At 35.3% G+C, this 19,290-nt stretch overlaps 1 protein-coding gene across 5 annotated transcripts in view; it reads left to right on the top strand.

Annotated features, from left to right (window-relative positions):
• The window catches only part of TUT7 (terminal uridylyl transferase 7), a 32,337-nt gene extending 13,170 nt beyond the window's left edge, over positions 1 to 19,167 (top strand). For 2 of the 5 annotated variants that reach the window (XM_086770122.1, XM_086770123.1), the window contains exons 9-29: positions 378 to 504; positions 1,230 to 1,349; positions 2,317 to 2,448; positions 3,175 to 3,355; positions 3,719 to 4,860; positions 4,986 to 5,136; positions 5,824 to 5,910; positions 6,776 to 6,876; positions 7,421 to 7,478; positions 8,217 to 8,320; positions 9,306 to 9,395; positions 9,485 to 9,598; positions 9,707 to 9,784; positions 10,428 to 10,605; positions 11,326 to 11,373; positions 11,491 to 11,582; positions 12,068 to 12,183; positions 14,864 to 15,189; positions 17,129 to 17,205; positions 17,382 to 17,445; positions 18,542 to 19,167. In XM_086770122.1, coding sequence (XP_086626248.1) covers positions 378 to 504; positions 1,230 to 1,349; positions 2,317 to 2,448; positions 3,175 to 3,355; positions 3,719 to 4,860; positions 4,986 to 5,136; positions 5,824 to 5,910; positions 6,776 to 6,876; positions 7,421 to 7,478; positions 8,217 to 8,320; positions 9,306 to 9,395; positions 9,485 to 9,598; positions 9,707 to 9,784; positions 10,428 to 10,605; positions 11,326 to 11,373; positions 11,491 to 11,582; positions 12,068 to 12,183; positions 14,864 to 15,189; positions 17,129 to 17,205; positions 17,382 to 17,445; positions 18,542 to 18,609 — 3,454 coding nt within the window. In that variant the 3' untranslated portion in view covers positions 18,610 to 19,167. Of the gene's footprint in view, positions 1 to 377; positions 505 to 1,229; positions 1,350 to 2,316; positions 2,449 to 3,174; positions 3,356 to 3,718; positions 4,861 to 4,985; positions 5,137 to 5,823; positions 5,911 to 6,775; positions 6,877 to 7,420; positions 7,479 to 8,216; positions 8,321 to 9,305; positions 9,396 to 9,484; positions 9,599 to 9,706; positions 9,785 to 10,427; positions 10,606 to 11,325; positions 11,374 to 11,490; positions 11,583 to 12,067; positions 12,184 to 14,079; positions 14,836 to 14,863; positions 15,190 to 17,128; positions 17,206 to 17,381; positions 17,446 to 18,541 lie in introns of those variants that run through there. The other 3 variants (XM_086770124.1, XR_015261418.1, XM_086770125.1) reach the window with 3 other exon arrangements.
• Positions 19,168 to 19,290: the final 123 nt, after the last annotated feature.

The raw sequence follows: 19,290 nt of genomic DNA, 5'->3' as shown, positions 1-19,290 counted from the left end.
AAAATGTTTCTTGTGCTGTGGAAACAGCATAGAAACTGTGTTCTGATGGGTGTGGTATGGGAAGATTGTTTTGATGCATGAAATAAATTAGTACTGTAATTTTTTTTAGTTCAGTGATTTAGTATCATTAGAAAGAGATACTTAAATTTTAATTATATTTGAAAACAGTTTTGCAGAAATTATAATGCATATATTTACAACTTAGCCATAAATCAAATTGGTTGTCCATGCTTCTTTTAATGTAGATACAATGTCTGTGAGAGGCTAAGTCTTTCCTTACAGCCTTCTGTTACACTGTTCTGTGAGATGTCATCTGACCTGTGGCTGTTCTTACAAAGCCTCCAAGATCTTTTACTTTGTTTCTTTCTGGGTTTCAGTGGCCTTATTTGTAAAGTGAGTGCAGGGAATGAGAATGCTTATCTGACAACAAACCATTTGGCTACGCTTGGAAAACTGGAACCTACTGTAGTACGTTTAGTGATTGCCTTCAGGTACTGGGCAAAGGTAAGAGTCACTTGTATTCCCCCGTCTGTGAATAAATATTGAATGAACATTGATTTTATGCTGGTAAGACTGTAGGTATGGTTTAGAAAACAGTTGTTGACGCTGTCTTTGGAAATTATTTTTTTTTTTTAATAAATTGTAAATTTTATAAATTATGTAATTCTCATTTGTGTATTTTAATGTTCCACTAAATTTCAAAAGTGGAATTTTAAGCTTCAGCCAGTGGCATGCAGACTATAAGTATCCTGCTCTGTCACCAAACAAGTCAGGGGTGTGTATATGAAATTTGATTACCAACTTCCCATAAACTTAATCCATCATGAAAAAAAATTAAAGAAAAAGCTACTTGTTTCCATATATAGATTAAAACTTTCCTGTGAATTAAAATAATTTGTTCCAAAACTGTGTGTCTGCAATTAAAATATGATTTAATAAAAGCATTGAAAAACTTTTGACTTGCACTATATCTATGTAAAATGAGTCATCATTTTTGCAAATGTGCTGTATACTGTCTGTTTTGCCAGACTGCACCCTACACCTCTTACACCGAAAATATTATGGTAATAACATGTCCAGTAAATATCCAGGCCTTGAGAACAAAGTCCATCTCACAAGAGGTCAAAGATGTCTGAGTTTCTGTCAGTATTTAATGTGACAGTAATTAAAATATTATTTTTTCACAGTTTCACTTGAAACTTTAATGACTGCACAATTTATTTTTACAGTTGTGCTGTGTTGATCGTCCTGAAGAGGGAGGCTTGTCACCTTATGTGTTTGCTTTAATGGTTATTTTCTTTCTACAACAGAGGAAAGAGCCTTTTCTACCTGTCTATTTGGGATCATGGGTACGTGTATTAATACAATGAATGGTATGAATGAGAGGACTAATCACTTGTGGTGTCACCTGTCAGCTTCTTGCTATTTTGAGCAAGCCATAAGCCAGCCATTTCTGCAGGAATGCAGAAAGAATGTGAATTCAGCCAGACTACACTTAACCTTTTTGTACTTGGCTGTAAGGATGCAAGTCACAATCATAATCATTGAATTAAGTGCTCCTCTTGTCAGTAAGGAGAGCATTGAATAATGCACTTCATAGCAACCTACTTCCTTATTTCTTCACGTTTTCTTCCAGACTCTTGAGAACTCTGAATTCACATACCTACATCCCAAAACAATGTCTTGAATTTTGACATATAGTTCTTCAAAATGTAGAGCACAGTTGGGGAGCACATTGGTGTGATATCTGCCCAAAAGATCACACTAAGGGTTTAGAGAATGTATTTCTGGGGTTTAGAAGCTTAAATGCATTTTAATATCAGGAGTTGTACTATAGACACAAATCCAGAATCCAGTTCTCCAGGACACCGTTCAGGTGTTTATATTTGTGGCACCCACTTTTGTTCTTACAGTCACCTGTTACATGTAAAGTCTGTGTTCCAGTTTCCATAACCAATTGCATGGTCCTTGCAGTTAACAATTTCCTTCAGTACGTGAGTGACTCATTCCCAAATATCTCTCCACCCTCTGCCCTGAATAAGAGAAAAGTCCTATAGTACATATAAGTAAAATATACATACTTATGCTTGTGTAATGTCAAAGACAATGTTCTATGATATATGTATACCCTTCCAACTCATGAGAGCTTTTTGTAGAGAAATACAGAGAGAAGCAGATTGGGGTATATTCTAGGCCTGGAACAGCTATTTTTTAAAAACTTTGTTGTGTTTTAATTTATCTTACTGCCATGGAGGGGAAACATGTAAAGTTCACATGATATTTAGCTGTATGTTTCTTTTTTTCTATTTCCTTTAGATTGGAGGATTCTCATTAAACAAATTAACTAATTTTCATCTGAAAGAAGTTGAGAATGATGCTGTAGTTTGGGAGCATAACCCCACTGATGATTCTGATTTGCCACAAGAAACTTCCCCTAGAAGGGGCAAGGTCTGAACCATTTAATTTACTTCTGTAGTAGTCTAGCAGTCATTGCTGTTCTTGAAAAAAAGTACCATCTTCTAATTTTGTTCTGTGTTTATGTTGCAAAACCATGAGCTGAACTAAGGGATTGCATGGCTGCTTCATACCATGCTTACTGTGCTTACCTCTTGGTGCTAAAAAGCTGGCAGGAAACTAGGTGTTACTTCAAACTCTTCGATAAGACCTTGGGTTTTAATCTGTCAGAGGAGAATAGCATTTATAGAGTTGAAACAATTTTATCTCAGAATTAGGTTAAGCATGTGAGAAATACTTCCTCTTAGCTTACAAATTATTTTTTTTTATTAACAACTTGACAAGAAACAGTATCTTTATAGGATTGCACGTTACAACAGTTAACAATACAGTTTAGGCTTTGCTAAAAAATAGGCTATATAATCCATTCTGTCCAATTAGAATAGATGTGATATTTTCTTGGAAATTTATAAATTATGGCATAAACACTTAAATAAGCAACTACTATTAATAACTGAGGCTATTCTTTACCATTGTTGCAGTCTTCCATTTTCAATTTTTTATCTCTTCCAACTTTTGAACTGCAGTTTTTATTGCAACTGCAGGAGTATAGGAGCAACTATAAATTTTTGTAATATTAATTACAAATGAAATACAAAGAAATGTAACAGCTAAACACTTGTGCATTAAATGTTTAAGCTTTTCTTCTGTAATTGACAGGTTCCTTTAGTATTTGGTTCAGGACAGCAGTGTTCAGCACCTGCTGGTCAGCTCTGGGTAGAGCTGCTTCGTTTCTATGCCTTGGAGTTCAATATGGCTGATTTGGTTATTAGCATACGACTCAAAGAAACAGTGTCTCGTGAATCAAAGGACTGGCCTAAAAAGCGCATTGCTGTGGAAGGTATATATATCAGCAAACTTCAAAGAACTGTTACTTTAATTTTCTAGAGTACTGTCTTGGCTATTGACATGGTGTGTAATAACTTAGAATCTTTCAATATTTTACTGTGATTCCCAGTAATAATAGTAGAATATGTTTTGAAAAAAAAAAATCAATTTAAGTAGTATTTTTCCTGGGTGCTTTTTTCAATGTTATCAAAAGTAATAAAGTGGACTTAAAAATTGTCTTCGGCACAATTCATAGACCTTATATCTCTACACAGTATTTTAGAGTAGCATATTCAAATTTTGTGAGGATGTAAGTGTGTTTGTTTTTTAAAAAAGTTAACTCCTGCACTGCTGGTTCACTTCTTCTTTCTACTAGACCCATATTCAGTTAAAAGGAATGTGGCAAGAACTCTGAACAGCCAGCTAGTGTATGAGTATATTCTTCACTGCCTGAGAGCAACTTACAAGTATTTTGCCCTACCTCACAAAAAAAGTGCAAAATTGAGCAAAAGACCCTCTCCCAATACCAATGAGGAGAAATCCCGAACACTGGACCATGGAGAAGATGCTGTAAAGCATGAAAACTCTGAGTTGCAAAACTTGGATGGTAGAACAGACACAACCGTAGTGGAAGATTGCATAATAGATACTACAGGTACTCCCCAGGCACATAGAATTGATCCTTCAAAACTGTGTGATGGCTCAGAAAGCTTCACAGAAGAAGAACTGGCTGATGATGTAAGTCATTTGGAAATTGCCCATGAAGATTCAGACTGTATAATTGAGGAAATTATTTCTGGAGATAATGAGGATTTTAAACCAAGTTGTGAAGAGACAGAGAGTGGAAATGAAGAGGAAGAAGAAGAGGAAGAGGAAGAACATGAGCAACAAAAAAGATGGAATAATATCTTGACTACTGTGCAGGGAATAGATGAAGACAGTGATAGTGGAGATCTCCCTGTTACAGTGAATGAGCATGACATAGAGACATGCAGTACTTCAGACGCAGAAGGTTTTCAAAACGCTGCACTTACAGAGAGTGATGAGTTTGGCTTAGAGTGCAGTGGTATAATGGATGACAAGATTGACATTGATGAGGAGAGCACTGAAGAAACTGATGAACTAGATGAATCCCCCCAGAAATTCCTACTTTCAGCACAGAGTCAAATACCCCAAATGATTAATTCAGATGATGAGGAGGAAGAGGAGGAAGAACTAAGTCTTTTAAACCAGAGTGAGTGTGGTGTCGTCCTAAGAGCTGGAGATGAACTAGATAACACATACACTGGATCTGGAGACGACGATGCACTGTCGGAGGAAGATGATGATTTTTCCATCCCCAATAAATATGAGGACAAACATTTCAAAGAAAATGTGGATGGACCTCTGAGGATCAATTTGAGTCAAGAGGATCTTGCTGAGAAGGGAAGCCTTTTTAAAGAGAACACAGCAATAGAACAGTGTTTAGAATCTGAACTCTTTTATGAATTCAGTAAACCAGCTTTTACAAAGGGCAAGGTAAGCAAGCTCTATCAGAACATAAACATATTGCTTATGTTCTATTATCAGTTATATGACAGTGTTACTCACATTCATTAAAGCATTATAGATTTTAAAACCAATCTTGCTTTCTGTTCATGCAGTCTCCTACAGTAGTATGTAGCTTGTGCAAACGGGAAGGTCACTTAAAGAGGGATTGTCCTGAAGACTTCAAGAAAATTGAGCTTGACCCACTGCCAGCACTGACACCCAAATTTTCAGTTATTCTAGATCAAGTTTGTGTCCAATGTTACTGTAAGTTTTTTCATTTGAATATTGTTGTGCAGTAGAAAAATAATTGCAAAAAAAAATGAAATAACCACAGCCTAATGGTGTTATAAAGGGGGCTCCTTTATTTGCCACACTGCATCCAACTCTCTTAAATAAAATTCTAAGATTTGTAGGGGCTTTGATAGAACTGCTGAGTAGTTTGTCTCTAAAGAAATACAAAAGGTTTAGGCTTATCTTCCACACACTGGCTATATGATTACTCGTTTAAGCACCTTAATATAATTTCGAAGAGTTTAGTTTTGGGTGGGTTTTTTTCACTGATAATTAAATTTCTGTCTACTTTGAATTTCATTACTGTTCCTTAACTTATGTTTTTTAGTAAACAGAGATTTTGGTGTTCTAGGAAAAATGGAGTCAAAATACTGTTTTGTAACACTTCTCCACTTTTGTTCTTTTCAGAGTGACTCAACTTTCCTCCTTTCTCATTTCTGACCTGACAAAATGCATTATTTGTCTAATTAATGTTTTTATTTGAACAGGTATTTCTCTTCTACTTCATCTTTGCTTTCTTTCCTTCACAAGTGAATCTTCTCTTGCTTTTTGTCTCTCCCACCCCACTGTAAACACCTCACTTTTTAAATTTTAATCTTTGCTGTTGACTCTTTCTACAGATCAGTTTGCTTTAATTGTTGTCTTTTTTTTTTTTTAAAGATGATTTTGCTCCAAGTATTGTAGAGGATCAGGCTCGGGAATATATAAGACAAAACTTGGAAAACTTCATTAGACAGGAGTTCCCAGGTAATTAGGCAGTTCTAGTTATATTTATACTTTGGTATTTTGATATTTGAGTGTTTTCCAAGAAAATATATCATATCAGCATATTAAACACTTCAGTTTTGAACATTTAACCTATATTGTTGCTCAGCATTGCTATACTTCATTTCATTATTTTCTGGTTTAAGTTCTTTAAGGCTTTGGTTTAAGTCTTTTTGGTCTTTGTCATATATACAACACATTAGTAGGAAGGGACAATGGCAAGGTAAAGAGAAAACAATTAAAGCAGTAGTGGAACAGTTTTATAATTGTTACTTTAGCCTTATTCATTAGCCAGACTTCTCATTGTTGTATCTGCTCTTGCAAACAAGTTGTTTTTTTTTTTTTAATCCTTCATACTGAAACTTCCTGGGTTTGCAATATTTTAAACTACAGGCAAAACATCTGATCTGTCTGCAGAACTTAGCTATTTGACCTTTTTGTTGTTGTTGTTTCTGGAGTTCTTACCTGTAACACCTGGACTTCAGTTCATGGTCTTTTAAAATTAGCGAAAGATTTTTTGGCTGGAGCCTGGTATGTGGACAGATAAGTCCCTTATCCTGAAAATCTCTGTAGAGAGCAGTCTTACATATTTTTATCATATTTCTTCTTGGAGCTGCATGCTGATGATTTAATCATTGTAAAACTTAACTTGTTTCTGGATCTGCCAGGCTGCTCATTTGAATCAATAATTTCCTCATCAGCAAAGCTGATAAGAAAATAAGTTTTGATGTATCTAGAAAGACGGTAATGTTTTCATGCCTATATTAAAAGAGGTGCAGTGGTTTGAAGCTATATACAACTTAAAATTATGTGTCAGTGTTGTTATAACACATCACGTCTCTTACAGGAACCAAGCTGAGTTTGTTTGGCTCCTCAAAAAATGGCTTTGGCTTCAAACAAAGTGACCTTGATATCTGTATGACAATGGATGGACGGGAAACTGCTGAGGTACTTTGAGAAAATTAGGTTTGGGGTTTGGTTTTTTTTTTTTTAATAAATGCAAAATTTTATGGTTGTGTATAGAAAGTAAAAAATTTATTGTTTTATAAAAGCTTTTCAGAGCAGAAGAAAATACAAACAGGTGCCACAAAAGCAGATTATTTTAGGAGGTTTTCCTGTTGGTCTAGCCATGAGCTTAAGAACTACCCTCAGTAGTCAGTTTTCTTCTGAATTATGCACTACTTCTAGCATTAGTTCTGCAGATAAATAATGTGCTTTGTAGCATAAACAACTAGAATGAGAGACAGTGGGAAAGGACATCAATCTCCTTTCATGCCTAATATAAACTTTTTATAAGCCTATGTTAAGATATTATCTAGTGTTGATTTTACAAGTGCTATTTTGAAACAATTTCTGATATTTCCAAAATTCTATATAATATTAAACTCTTGATTATTTACAGCTTTAGGTGTAATGGCAAGTAATGAAAGGTTTGCCTAAAATACTCGTAGCAGATACAACTTTCAACTTTTTTTTTTCCGTAATGTCTTAGGGACTTGATTGCATCAGAACTATTGAAGATTTAGCAAAAGTTCTCAAGAAACAGTCAGGTAACTTTCTTGAAAATTAAAATAAGTGTCTCTGTTTATGTGACTTCAGTTGCTGTAGTTAGAACGTTCTGGAGCACTGTAGATTAAAATCATTTAGAGAAACCTATATTGAAGAGCTTAATGTTAGTAAGAGTGAGGTTATATGTTGTCAATGTTTGGATTTATTTTTGTTTGCACATGAGGTTTGTTTGTCTATGAGTTTATAATGTCATAGGACCACATCTGAATTGGACAGATAGTATATTTATAGCCTACGTGCGTAAGAACAAACCTGAAGTTAAAGCTTGAGGCTTCAAGTTATTAATTATGTTGTATTTGTATGTTCAGAGCCTATTAAGTTAATAGTAGAAGGTAGAGTGATACAAGTTTGCAATAGGAATTCTGTTTTTTCTACGAGAAATAATCCCTTTATAGTATTTGTTTTGGTATGTATCACATGAATTTAATATAATTTGAGCAAACTATCAGTGATCTCTTAAGCTTATTTTTTTGTAACATTTAGACTCATCTTTGTTTTATTGTGGGGCTAAGCATATATTTGTGTGTATTATATTTAGCAACTTCCTTGTGTTTGACAAATGCAAAAAATCAATATTAAGTATAACTGAAATACAATTTTGATATCAACTAAGATTTTATTTTGTAGCCTTTTTTGTTACAGTTTGGAGTTATCTGTAGAGCATTTGATACTGTTACAACTGTATTGCAGTCATTCAGTAATTAAACATTTCATCTTAGGTTTAAGAAATGTCTTGCCTATAACAACTGCTAAAGTCCCGATTGTCAAATTTTTCCATGTCAGAAGTGGTCTTGAAGTAGACATCAGTTTGTATAATACTCTGGTAAGGTTATCTCTTTTTTTTTTTTTTTTTTTTTTTTTTTTTTTTTTTTTTTTTGTAAGAGAAAAATGTAGGTCTGCTTCTTGAGATTGAAATTATTGGTTTTTTAAGGTTCAATAATCAACTGTTTTCAATTACCTGTTGCAGTTTTAGATGTCCGAAGAACTTTTTTTTTTTTTTTTTTTTAATTTGACTATGAGTGGAGTCAGTTGCACACCTCCAACTTTAGAGTTGTCATTTCTGTAAGAAAATATATTAGTTCTCCAGTAATAGTAAGAAATAATGGTTTAGGTGTTTAAGTCTTTCTGTAGATGAGCGAGACAAAATAATATACCTTCAGCTTTCCTACAGCCCGCTTCCCATCACAGCTCTTGCTTAGCCTTGAGACTTGGAACAGCGATTTTGAACCCAGCTTGCCTGAACTGGAATATGTGTTAGAATTTCTTCAGTGTATCTAGACTTCAAAATGCAGTTCCTTTAAACTTCAAAGGAAAGTTTTAGAGCCAAATATTAAACTTTCTGAAGTTACTGTATGAGCTCAAGGGGAGTCTTGAGGAAGGTACCTCAAGTACCTCAAGTACCTCAACCACTAAGTCAGTCTGGAAGATTTTTCTTCTTGAAGTTAGGCATCCATGTAGGTCAGTTGATAGCTCTCTCATTTCTGGGCTCAAATCTCTTAGTTCAATAACTTAACCTTCTACCACGTATTTTGAAAATGCAGTAGTAGGTTAATGTTTCCCTTTCTGAAGCACAGTTCTGTGAATGCTGCTTTGTACTTCTTCTGCACAGATTAAGGGTGTTGATCAGCTTTTTAACAGAGCGGGTGATAATCTCATTTTTGAATGCTTCCTTTCAAATATACATTCCGCTACACAGGGCTTCACATCTGCTTTCTTGAGCACACAACTTAGAGTTCTTGTGTTTTCGGCGTATTCCTTCATCTCTTCAGAGCTCTTGTATTTTCTATATGACTTTCTTATTTTTATAGGCCTTGCATAACACAAGACTCTTGTCATCATATGCAGCCATTGATCCTAGAGTAAAATATCTGTGTTACACAATGAAAGTCTTTACAAAGGTAAGTGTATTTCAGACATTCTAGAAGCAGTAGTGTCTGCAGCAAGAGCTGATAACCATAAAAGATATAAATTGTGTTTCTTTTTCTAGGTATGTGACATTGGAGATGCATCTCGAGGTAGCCTTTCTTCTTATGCCTATACTCTTATGGTGCTTTATTTTCTTCAGCAGAGAAATCCACCTGTCATCCCTGTTCTTCAAGAGGTACAGTATATCAAGAAAGAAACAAGTGTCTGTACACGGTATTGACCAGAAGAATGTCAGTGCTGAATCTGAAGGGCTCTTCTAATTAATTTAATATTATACTTTCAGATCTACAAAGAACCAAAAAAGCCTGAAATTTTAGTTGATGGCTGGAATGTTTATTTCTTTGACAAGATAGAGGAGTTGGTGAGTAAATCAGAAAGGTTAATTTGAAATGGTGTTACCTGTAGTTTTGCAAATGAAAAAGTATTGCTTTTAAGGAACATTGTGCTCAGATATGGTGGTTAAACATAGAAACAGAAGTGAAGTAGCTATTGCTTTGAAAATCTCAGTCCTGTGCTGTAAAGTTTTAAGAATATTGTTGGTTGTAATTAATCTGTGAAAAAAAAAATCTGCAAAATCTGCAAAAATATAGATTTAAAAAATCTTTTAAGGTGTTAATGATGATTAACTATTTTGTGTGTAATATTATTGGGTGGAGATAATGCCTACAAATCCCAGCTGCATATCTAGTCATAGCCGGTTAATCCTGTTGAATAATTTTGTGTTAAATAGGCACAGAAGGTGAATTAATAAATTATTTTTAACATGAGGCATAACTTAATGTTAGAAGTTTTATTAATTCACCACTTTTGTTTTTAATATTTTAATAATATTTAAAAAACAATATTGGATTATTAATACCAATTATGAAAGGAAGGAAAGTATTCTAGTGTAACTCAATTATATTTCTTTATAAAATAAGCTTACATTGTTTGAGTTGCAAGTTATGAAAATTATTCTGCTTAATGTAAACACTAGAAGTAAAAAATATTTCTACCATTCTCAGTCAGTTGTTTGGCCAGACTTTGGAAAAAACACTGAATCTGTTGGGCAACTGTGGCTGGGACTTCTCCGTTTCTACACAGAAGAATTTGATTTTAAAGAGCATGTCATCTGCATTAGGAGAAAAAATCTGCTTACAACTTTCAAGAAGCAGTGGACTTCCAAATACATTGTAATTGAAGGTAAAAGCACGTGAAGTACATGAATATGTGGAATTTCTTTAATGCTCACATGAAAAGTTTGGTCTCTCCACAAGGCTTGCTTATTTTTTCTGTTACTAGATTTTAAATTATTTGGTCATGTTTTGAAATCATCCAAAATTCCCATTGAGTTTCAGTAGTGCTAAAAATTATCCTTAGGGCTTTTTTTTTCTCTACTGAAAAGAAGCTGCAAAGCAGATTTTGTGCTTCTCTTAATGACAGTTACTGACAGAAAAATAGATTTAAACAAATCCTCTGGAAAATAAATTAGCTGTAAAGCAATTGAGGTTCTCTCACAAACACTAAATTTAGCTGAGTCCATGTTTACATAACCGATATTTAACCTTGAGTGTCATTACACTGTTAAGTAATACCGTGGTGTTTGTCAAGAAAATGCAGTAATGTGTTTTAGAAATGTTCCCAAACCATTTTCTGGCCCACATGACCTGCATGGAAAGAATTTCTTCTCTCTCGCCCACACAATCTTTTACAATCTCTTTTACAATCTTTCAGTCGGTTTAGAGCTGGACAGCTGTGATCCTTTGTCCATGGAGTTAATTTATTTTCAATAAATTTGCAAACAGTTCAGTTTCAGTATATTAATTCTGCATTGGGAATAGCTGCCTTGGGTTGTTCATATGTATGTAGACATTGCTTATCTTGCCCTGGACTTGAGTAATGCCTATAATGCTTTTTGTACAGACCCCTTTGATTTGAACCACAATCTTGGAGCTGGATTGTCAAGAAAAAGTAAGTCTCCTGTTAACAAATTTGGGTACAAAGTGAAGAGCTTATCTTAGATCTTATTTTACTGTCTTGTTTGATGTTTGAATGATGATTTCTTCTTTTTTTTTTTTCCTTCCCCAGTGACAAATTTTATAATGAAGGCTTTTATCAATGGCAGAAGGGTATTTGGTACCCCTGTAAAAATATTTCCTAAAGAATATCCATCAAAAATGGTGAGTTGCTTCTAAGACCAGTATATGCATGCTCTTGGGTGTATAACTTACCACTTGCAGGAGTATGATTGCACTCTCTTTAAGCTCTTCTCTCTTAAATTTCAAGAGTACTCTAAAAATCTTTATGGGAGTTATTGCTGAGTACTATTTTCATGTTTTTTGCATGTAAAATGTTTTGGCATGCAGAATATTAATCAAGTCAGGGCTTCATTGTACAGGCTTACATATTTTAGTCCCTATTGAAGCCAGCTTACTGTTTCCTGAAACTGCAGTTTTAAAAAAGAGCTTGCAGAGCTGGTGGTCCACAAGATGCCTGTAAAGAAGAAGCCAGTGGCCAGTTAATCTCACCAGGTCTTTCAGAAGTTCAGCTACACACACAAGGTTTATTCTGCTCTGTGACTCTTAACTGCTGTTTAACAATTGCTTATCTGTCTTGATTCCCAAGTGTATGGATTTTCATTTTAAATGCATTGTTTCTTCTTCAGGAGTACTTTTTTGATCCAGAGGTACTAACAGAAGGAGAACTGGCACCAAATGATAGATGCTGCAGAATTTGTGGTAAAATTGGCCATTTCATGAAAGATTGTCCCATGAGAAGAAAGTGAGTACAGTTTTGGCATCTGTATGGAAAATTTCCTTACATTTGTTTAGAAGACAGATTAGGATAGTAATGCTAAAACAAAACTTGTACATTCTGCACATTATTTCCTTTACTGTTGAAATGAAAAAGTATCAATACCAGTTTTGGCAATGGTGGATGGTGGTGGTTTTTTAAATTTTTGGTCTATGTTGAGTCACTACTTAACTTTTGCCAGCATCATCTGTAGTGTTTTTTTAACAGAATGTTTTCATAGAAGGCTGCAAAGCTACTTAGCTTAATTTAGTAATGCTGACTCTGCATTTCATTATGTAGGAAAGCAGTAGTCAAAGAGAATCTAAATGTAAAGCTCAATAGCTGTGTACTGTGAAAAGCACTCATGAAAGCATTTTATATATTTTCATTTAGTAGCTTCTACTTCTAGAATCCTACTGCTCCCAGCAAGACACTTTTTTGTCATGTTCTGAATAATGCAATTCATGTCAAAAAGCAAGGCAATAATGTCACAGGATTATTTTTTTAAGCACACATATACAAGAACAATGTCATGGTTTATACCCAAGAGAAGGTTTCCTGATGCTGAGTAACCAGATGTCCAAAATTCAGCAGCTGTCTTCTTGTAAACATATCTTCCTGCTCTTCGTATTATGAGCTGTCTAAACTTAAAACTGATCCATTGATTTTTTTTTCATAGTTAAGACAAAGCTTTTTAAAGACTTCATGTCTATAGAATAGTGAAAATCTGCAAATAAAACTTCAAGAGGATGAAATCTTGAAAGTCTTTGTGCTTACTTGTAAGGTGAATGGAAAAATTAGCCTTTGTTTAGAGTATCTAAATAAAGTTTAGAGTGTCTATTTTAAAAACTGTAATTAAAAATCACCTGCACTTTTATATAAGTAGCTAAATAGCTACTTACATCAGATCAGATGAAGTAGCCTTTCTGCTGCACAATAGAGAATTGTGAACTTATAGTGTTGAGACTGTTAATTTGGAATTTATTCAACTTCAGCAAATGCAAGTGCAGAATACTGAAGGTGGTGTTAAAATCTACTCAATGTCTAAACTGCTGTCTCAAATGCAATGGATTTTTAATCTTGCATTCTGGAGTGAAACTGGTTCATTGAACGTGCATAGCTATGTTCTCTACAACATTAGAGTGAAAGTCAAAGGGATTTTGCATCTAAGTACATAAATGCATTACTGAGTCCTCTGTCCAGCCATTGCAGTAGGAGATGCTGTCTATGGTGGGCACATTGGTTGACTGTTTTCTGTAATCTCTTCTCGTGCATTTTCCCAGCATCTGCAGTTGCTGTGTAAGAGATGCTACAGCACATAACTGCCTTGGTCTGGCAGTATTCATTTGTGGACCAGAGTTGTTTATGATTTTGTCCTTTTTGTTTGGTTGTTTTTTTCTGAACCTTGATTCTCCTGTTTTCCTTAACAATATTCTATGGCAACCAGTTCCATAAGTATGCTAACTGATGCGTAAAGTAGTACTTTTTTTCATCTGTTTAAAGCCAATCTCATTTTAGTTTCATAAGCATTCATAGGTCCAGCCTTTTGGGATTTAGTTAGTAATGATACTGCCTTGATGATTTTGTAAGCCATGATTGTGTTCACTCTCTAGCTTCTCTCCAGGTTAGTGAGTCTCGAGCTTTTTAGTTTCTTTTCCCCAAACACTTGCTCTTTTCACCATTTTAGCTGCCTTTCTCTGCACCTTCTCTAACTCTACTAATTCCTTCTTAAAATATTGAGACCAGACCAAGATGCAGTACTAGGGTGTAGGCACACCATGGGTTTATGTAGCAACAAAATGAAGACTCTGTCCTGTTCTTAGTATTTTATACATCCTCTCACTACATCCCCTGGTAACCAGTCCCTCCTCATCTTTCCTGTAGGCCACCTTTAAGTACTGGAAGACTGCTGTATGGTCTCCTGAGAGCCTTCTGTTCTGCCAAGTGAACAACCCCAACTCTCTCAGTCTGTTTTGATAGGAGAGGTGCTCCAGCCCTCTGATCATCTTTGTAGCCCTCCTCTGGACTCGCTCCAACATGTCCATGTCTTTTTTGTACTGAGGACTCCAGAGCTGGATGCCATACTCCAGATGGGGTCTCACGAGGAGTGGAATAGAGGGGCAGAATCACCTCCCTCAGCCTGCTGGCCACACTTCTTTTGATGCAGCCCAGGATTGGCTTCCTGGGCTGCAAGTGCACGTTGCCTGCTCATATTCAGTTTTTCATCCACCAGTACCTTCAAGTCCTTCTCTGCAAGGCTGCTCTCAATCCACTCATCAGCTAGTGTGTGTTTGCATTTGAGATTGCCCTGACCCATGTGCAGGACTTTGCACTTGGCCTTGTTGAACTTAGTAAGGTTCATGAGGATGAGATGGACTTTTTTTTTTAAATTTTCTTCTGCTGTCTTTGCAACGCCAGCACCCAGATTTTCTGTTGTATTTATATTTTTTGAGATACAATTAGAATTTAGGGCTGTATTGTAACCTAACTGTAAAGTTTAATTATAAAATATGTTACATATACAGGTACATTAATTCACGTTACTTAACCCACTGAAGAAATACATTAGATACGTCTGTTGTCTACAGACAGCACTTTGTTTGGGTTTTTTCACTCTGTGGATATATGTAAGGCCTATGAACTCTGCAGAATTTTTATTCTTCTGCAGACTAAGACGGCGACGTGATTATGAAGATATCAAAACCCAGAGGTACACAGAAAGCAAGGAGAAAAGAAGCAAAGATGACAAAGAAACACAGAATAAAACAACAGAAAAGGAGAACTCAATCAAGGAGGGAAATTTGCATTTATGTACACCTCAGAAGAGGAAACTAACAAGGGTAATAATGGAAACTGGAAGAGAAAAGACTCCCAGGCAATCAGCAGAGAAGTGGAAGCGCCTGGAAGACAGAGACTTACGAGAAAAACGTTGTTTTATCTGTGGAAGAGAAGGTCATATTAAAAAGGAATGCCCACAGTATAAAGGAGCTGCAGGTATGAAACTGAGCAGTTTAAACAGAGCTTATGTTTTCTGATATTTTTAACAGGGTTGACTAGCAGATAAGGTTTTTGCTTTGAATGGCAACACACAAATGCTATCTGTTCATTTTTTTTTTTTAATGTAGTCACATTTAGTCAGTTTTCCCTCATCCTCACCTACCTTTCAGAATGTGGCTATATCCCCAGAGATTTGACGTGTTTTCTCTTAGCAGGTAAGGTGTTTCTAATGGAAAGGGTATGAGTGTCAAATATGTTGAAATTGCTTCCATTGTCCTCACTGTATAAGAGTTTGCTAACTCTTCAGATTACAGCTTTTCTTTCAGTACATCATAATTGCAACAAATAGCAATATATAGCTATAGAGCTATATAAGCTATAGAGCTTATAGCTCTTCACCTAAACCAGAATTATTCCATAAAGACCCTGAAGTCACTATGAAAGTGTACAAATTGCTCAGATAGAATATTGTGAATGAAATAAAATAAAGAGTGTTCCTGCCAACTCAGCAGTCAGAGGGATACAGCAATCTGTCATATTTTTCATTAAGTCAATTTGCAACTTTGGTTTAAAAAAAAAAAAACAAGCTACAAAAATGCCCCCAAATCCAGATCCTGACTGACAGACCTGGACAAAAAAATGAAATACGTGCTTAGCAGTACCTAAGTCATCCTTCAGATAAGACAGATCTCTCATCATCTGTGTTGTAAAGGAAAATAATTCTAAGATAAAATGGAGACTCCTTAAGACAGCGAATGGTACTTTTAGTTAGCTTCCAAAGGAACACAGTGTTATTTTTTTTCCCTGTAGGTAAACCTAGGAGCATTTAAATTCATGGTGGGAAAATTTGCTCTACAGGTTACTCATTACTTGACCTCTTAATGTAACAAATAGGAGTCCTTTGTATAAATATAATTTCAAACCAGCTCTTCTCTACTGGCAAAAATGTTCTGTCTGGCTTAGATCAGGAGACTTTTCCTAATTAGATGTAATTGGTGGAAGAGGACATAAGACTGTGCAAAGTACTTGAACTGAGAGGAAAATGGTGCAAATAGATTCAGAATCTTCAAAGTATTTAGAAGTTGTTTTAGTTCGATAGACCACTACAAGTGTTTGGTGGACAGAAAAGACGCTTAAAAATTGCAGCCACATTTTATTCTTCTTCTGACCTTTTGAATATGTATGTCAAGTCTAAATTCAACTTTTGAGTATCTTTATCTTTGACCTTGTCTCACTGAGCATTCCTTTCTACCATTCCATTTGTCATGATACTGAGCTGGCCAAGGTGAAGGGCAGTATGCCTGACTCTCTTGTAGTCAGTGACATTGGTCTATTTTATAATATTCATCATATGAGAACTATGCTGAGGCTGTAGAGTACACATGTCTAAAATAATGAATTCTGGAGTAGGCAGTTTTGTCTATTATCTGCATTTTAGGAATGACTATATTTGAATTTGAAGATAATTATTGTAGGTTGGGCTTTGTCTTTGCTTGCTTAGTGCCTGAAGTGTCCTCTCTAGTTGAACAGACGACTATGAACATCTGGACCTAAGAGATCAGACTTTGTTCTTTGCTGTGCTACAAACATTTTGTGAGACTATGGCCAATACACTTATGCTTCACTGTAGATGCATCTCACCTCATTGTGCCAGTTCCTCAGAGGAAGAACTCCTAAATGAGACAGGGAACAAGATAACCTCCCCCTCCACCCCTCCCTCTTCCCGGGTTTAACATTATCTCTGCCACCTTAGGCCCCCCCTCACTAAACAAAACCAGAATATTCATGTTATAATACTGAGAAAAATAACAATGTCCTACCTTTTACACACTATGGAGGTAGATTGCAAATATTTTGGTATTCTTATGTCTTACCATACCTGAAATGGAAACTACTTTGAAATTAGCAAACCTTTGTTATATTATGGCCTTTTCAGGCGGTTCAAAACCAGAAGTGTTGTGTGGATCTCCTTCTTTACCCAGCGCTGCCAGACATGCTGGTAGATTAAATCAGGTAAACAACAAATGTCCCTTTTCTTAGATATTTTTTCTGTTTAAATGTTCTAAAGTCCATATAAAGTAACGAAAAATAGCTTTACTTAACTTTTAAAGGAGAACTTTTTATCTTTTTATTGTGGAATGTTGTAAGTCAATTTTGTTGGTTCATCAATGTGTATATGTTGTTTATAGGGAGTGCTTATACATGAAGAAAAAAAGAAACAAAAAGGAAGAGTATTTTTGAGTCCCCAGACAGGTTTGTGTATCTTAATCTCAATTCCTAAATTCTGTCTAAAAGTACATATTTTTAACTGGCTTCCCCCTCAGCCCTTATGGGAACTCTACCTAATTTGCTGAACGCAGCAGCCATCTGGATAGGTTGCTAGATAATTCTGAAGTGAAGCCACATTTGTTTTTTTTACTGGAAAGGTGTGCTTTTTTCAGCTTTGTTTTGGAAGCAAAACTTAGGCATGTCAGTTCTATGCATTTTTTCTTTAACTCCAGTAGATTTATTTTGCAGAAAGATGTGGTGGGTTTTTATCAATCTCTCTTCTCTCCTGTTGCAGCATAGATGGGATTTTATTTTTCTTCAGGGATTACTTGTGGAGTGCTTTCTTGTAAGGCCTCGTCAGAGTAATTGTCTAGAATTCCACATGATCAGCTAAATTAGGAGAGACTATCAAAACACATCCTTGGCCTGACCTGCCAAAATGCAAGGAAGTTAAAATTACAAGTAGCAGTCAGATGATAATATAAAGGCCTCTATATATTCTCTTTGGATCAGAGATGTTTTGTGTTAGATGCATGGTTACAAACGCAGCTTCCTTACAGTAATTTCACACACTTATTAACAGGTACAATGAAGATTTTAAAAGCAACTGCTTTTTAAAATTACTTTAGGTTTGTAGTGCAACTCTGCAAACTTTTTAGCAGGTTGGTTTTTTTTCAGTAAAATACATAAATGTCTTCTGGGGCACCTGAAGGGAGACCTAAGTAGTCTTGACAACCTTTGGAAAACTAAACTGCAATTAAGTATCTCAAATTAAATTCTGAGTATTGTTGGACAGACACAGTATTTTCTGTTTTCACTGCAAGGCTTTTTCTAATCTAAGTTTGAGGATTTTAAACAGAAAGTGATTTGTCATTAGATGTTTAGTTGAAATTAGTTTTCAATTTTGTGTTTCAGTATTTCCTACCGTCCTCTAGCAGGTAATGATCTAGATTTGATCTCTGTGTGCTTTTATTATAGTTTGACTTAACAGTAGTTTTCTACTGTCTGATTGTTTCAGTTTTATGTCTTGTCTTTTTTTTTAAACCTTTAAAGTATGATGCTTTCTTCCTTCCAATCTTAGGCAGCCTTTCCAATAAATACATGACTCAGGGAAAAGCCTCACAGAAGAGGACCCAACAAGAATCATGAGGGATATTAAGCACTGTTAAATTGCAATACAGGCCCTTCATTCGTTTAGAAAATTTTCTTTGCCTCAAGCATCTGGATTCACAGGATGGCAGCATAGACAACCTTCAACTTAATTTTAATGAAAAATGGGTGTTTTATTTTAGATTGCTAGTACAAGCAACTGTGGATTTTAATATGGACCCCTGCTCTTAAATAGATTGTTTGAGCATTTTAACAGAAAGCCATGATGTTTTGTATTTGTTTACTAGGTAAATCATATAGAACAGGGAAGGTACTAAAAATGGACAGTTTTCAAGATTTTGTCGTTCCACCTGACCATTTTAAAATGCACTAAAATTGTGTGCAAGCCAAATACATTATATTTCTTCAAAAATTGAATTTTTGAAGGAGCAAATAATATTTATTCATGTTCATTGTTTACTGAATCCTTGTGTAAGTGTTTGAAATGTTTGTAGACTGCTGTGTTGTTTTTGTTTCTTTTTTTCCTGTAGAGAACTGAAATCATAGATACTAGTAAATGTACTAGTAAAACAATCTCTGGGCAAGCAGTGCCACTGAGATTTCTTGGGTTTTTTTTTTCTCTTCTGTGATTTGCTGGGAGTTCATTTGCTGCTGTGCTTGTGTACAAGAAGACAGACAGACTAAGAAACAGGTCAATCCTGTTTGCTGCTGCTAAGAATC

The sequence above is a fragment of the Chlamydotis macqueenii genome, chromosome Z (genome assembly GCF_036417535.1).
Source record: "Chlamydotis macqueenii isolate bChlMac1 chromosome Z, bChlMac1.mat, whole genome shotgun sequence".
Lineage (NCBI taxonomy): Eukaryota > Metazoa > Chordata > Aves > Otidiformes > Otididae > Chlamydotis > Chlamydotis macqueenii.
Note: the sequence above shows the minus strand (reverse complement) of the source record. Positions and strands in the feature narration are given on the sequence as shown.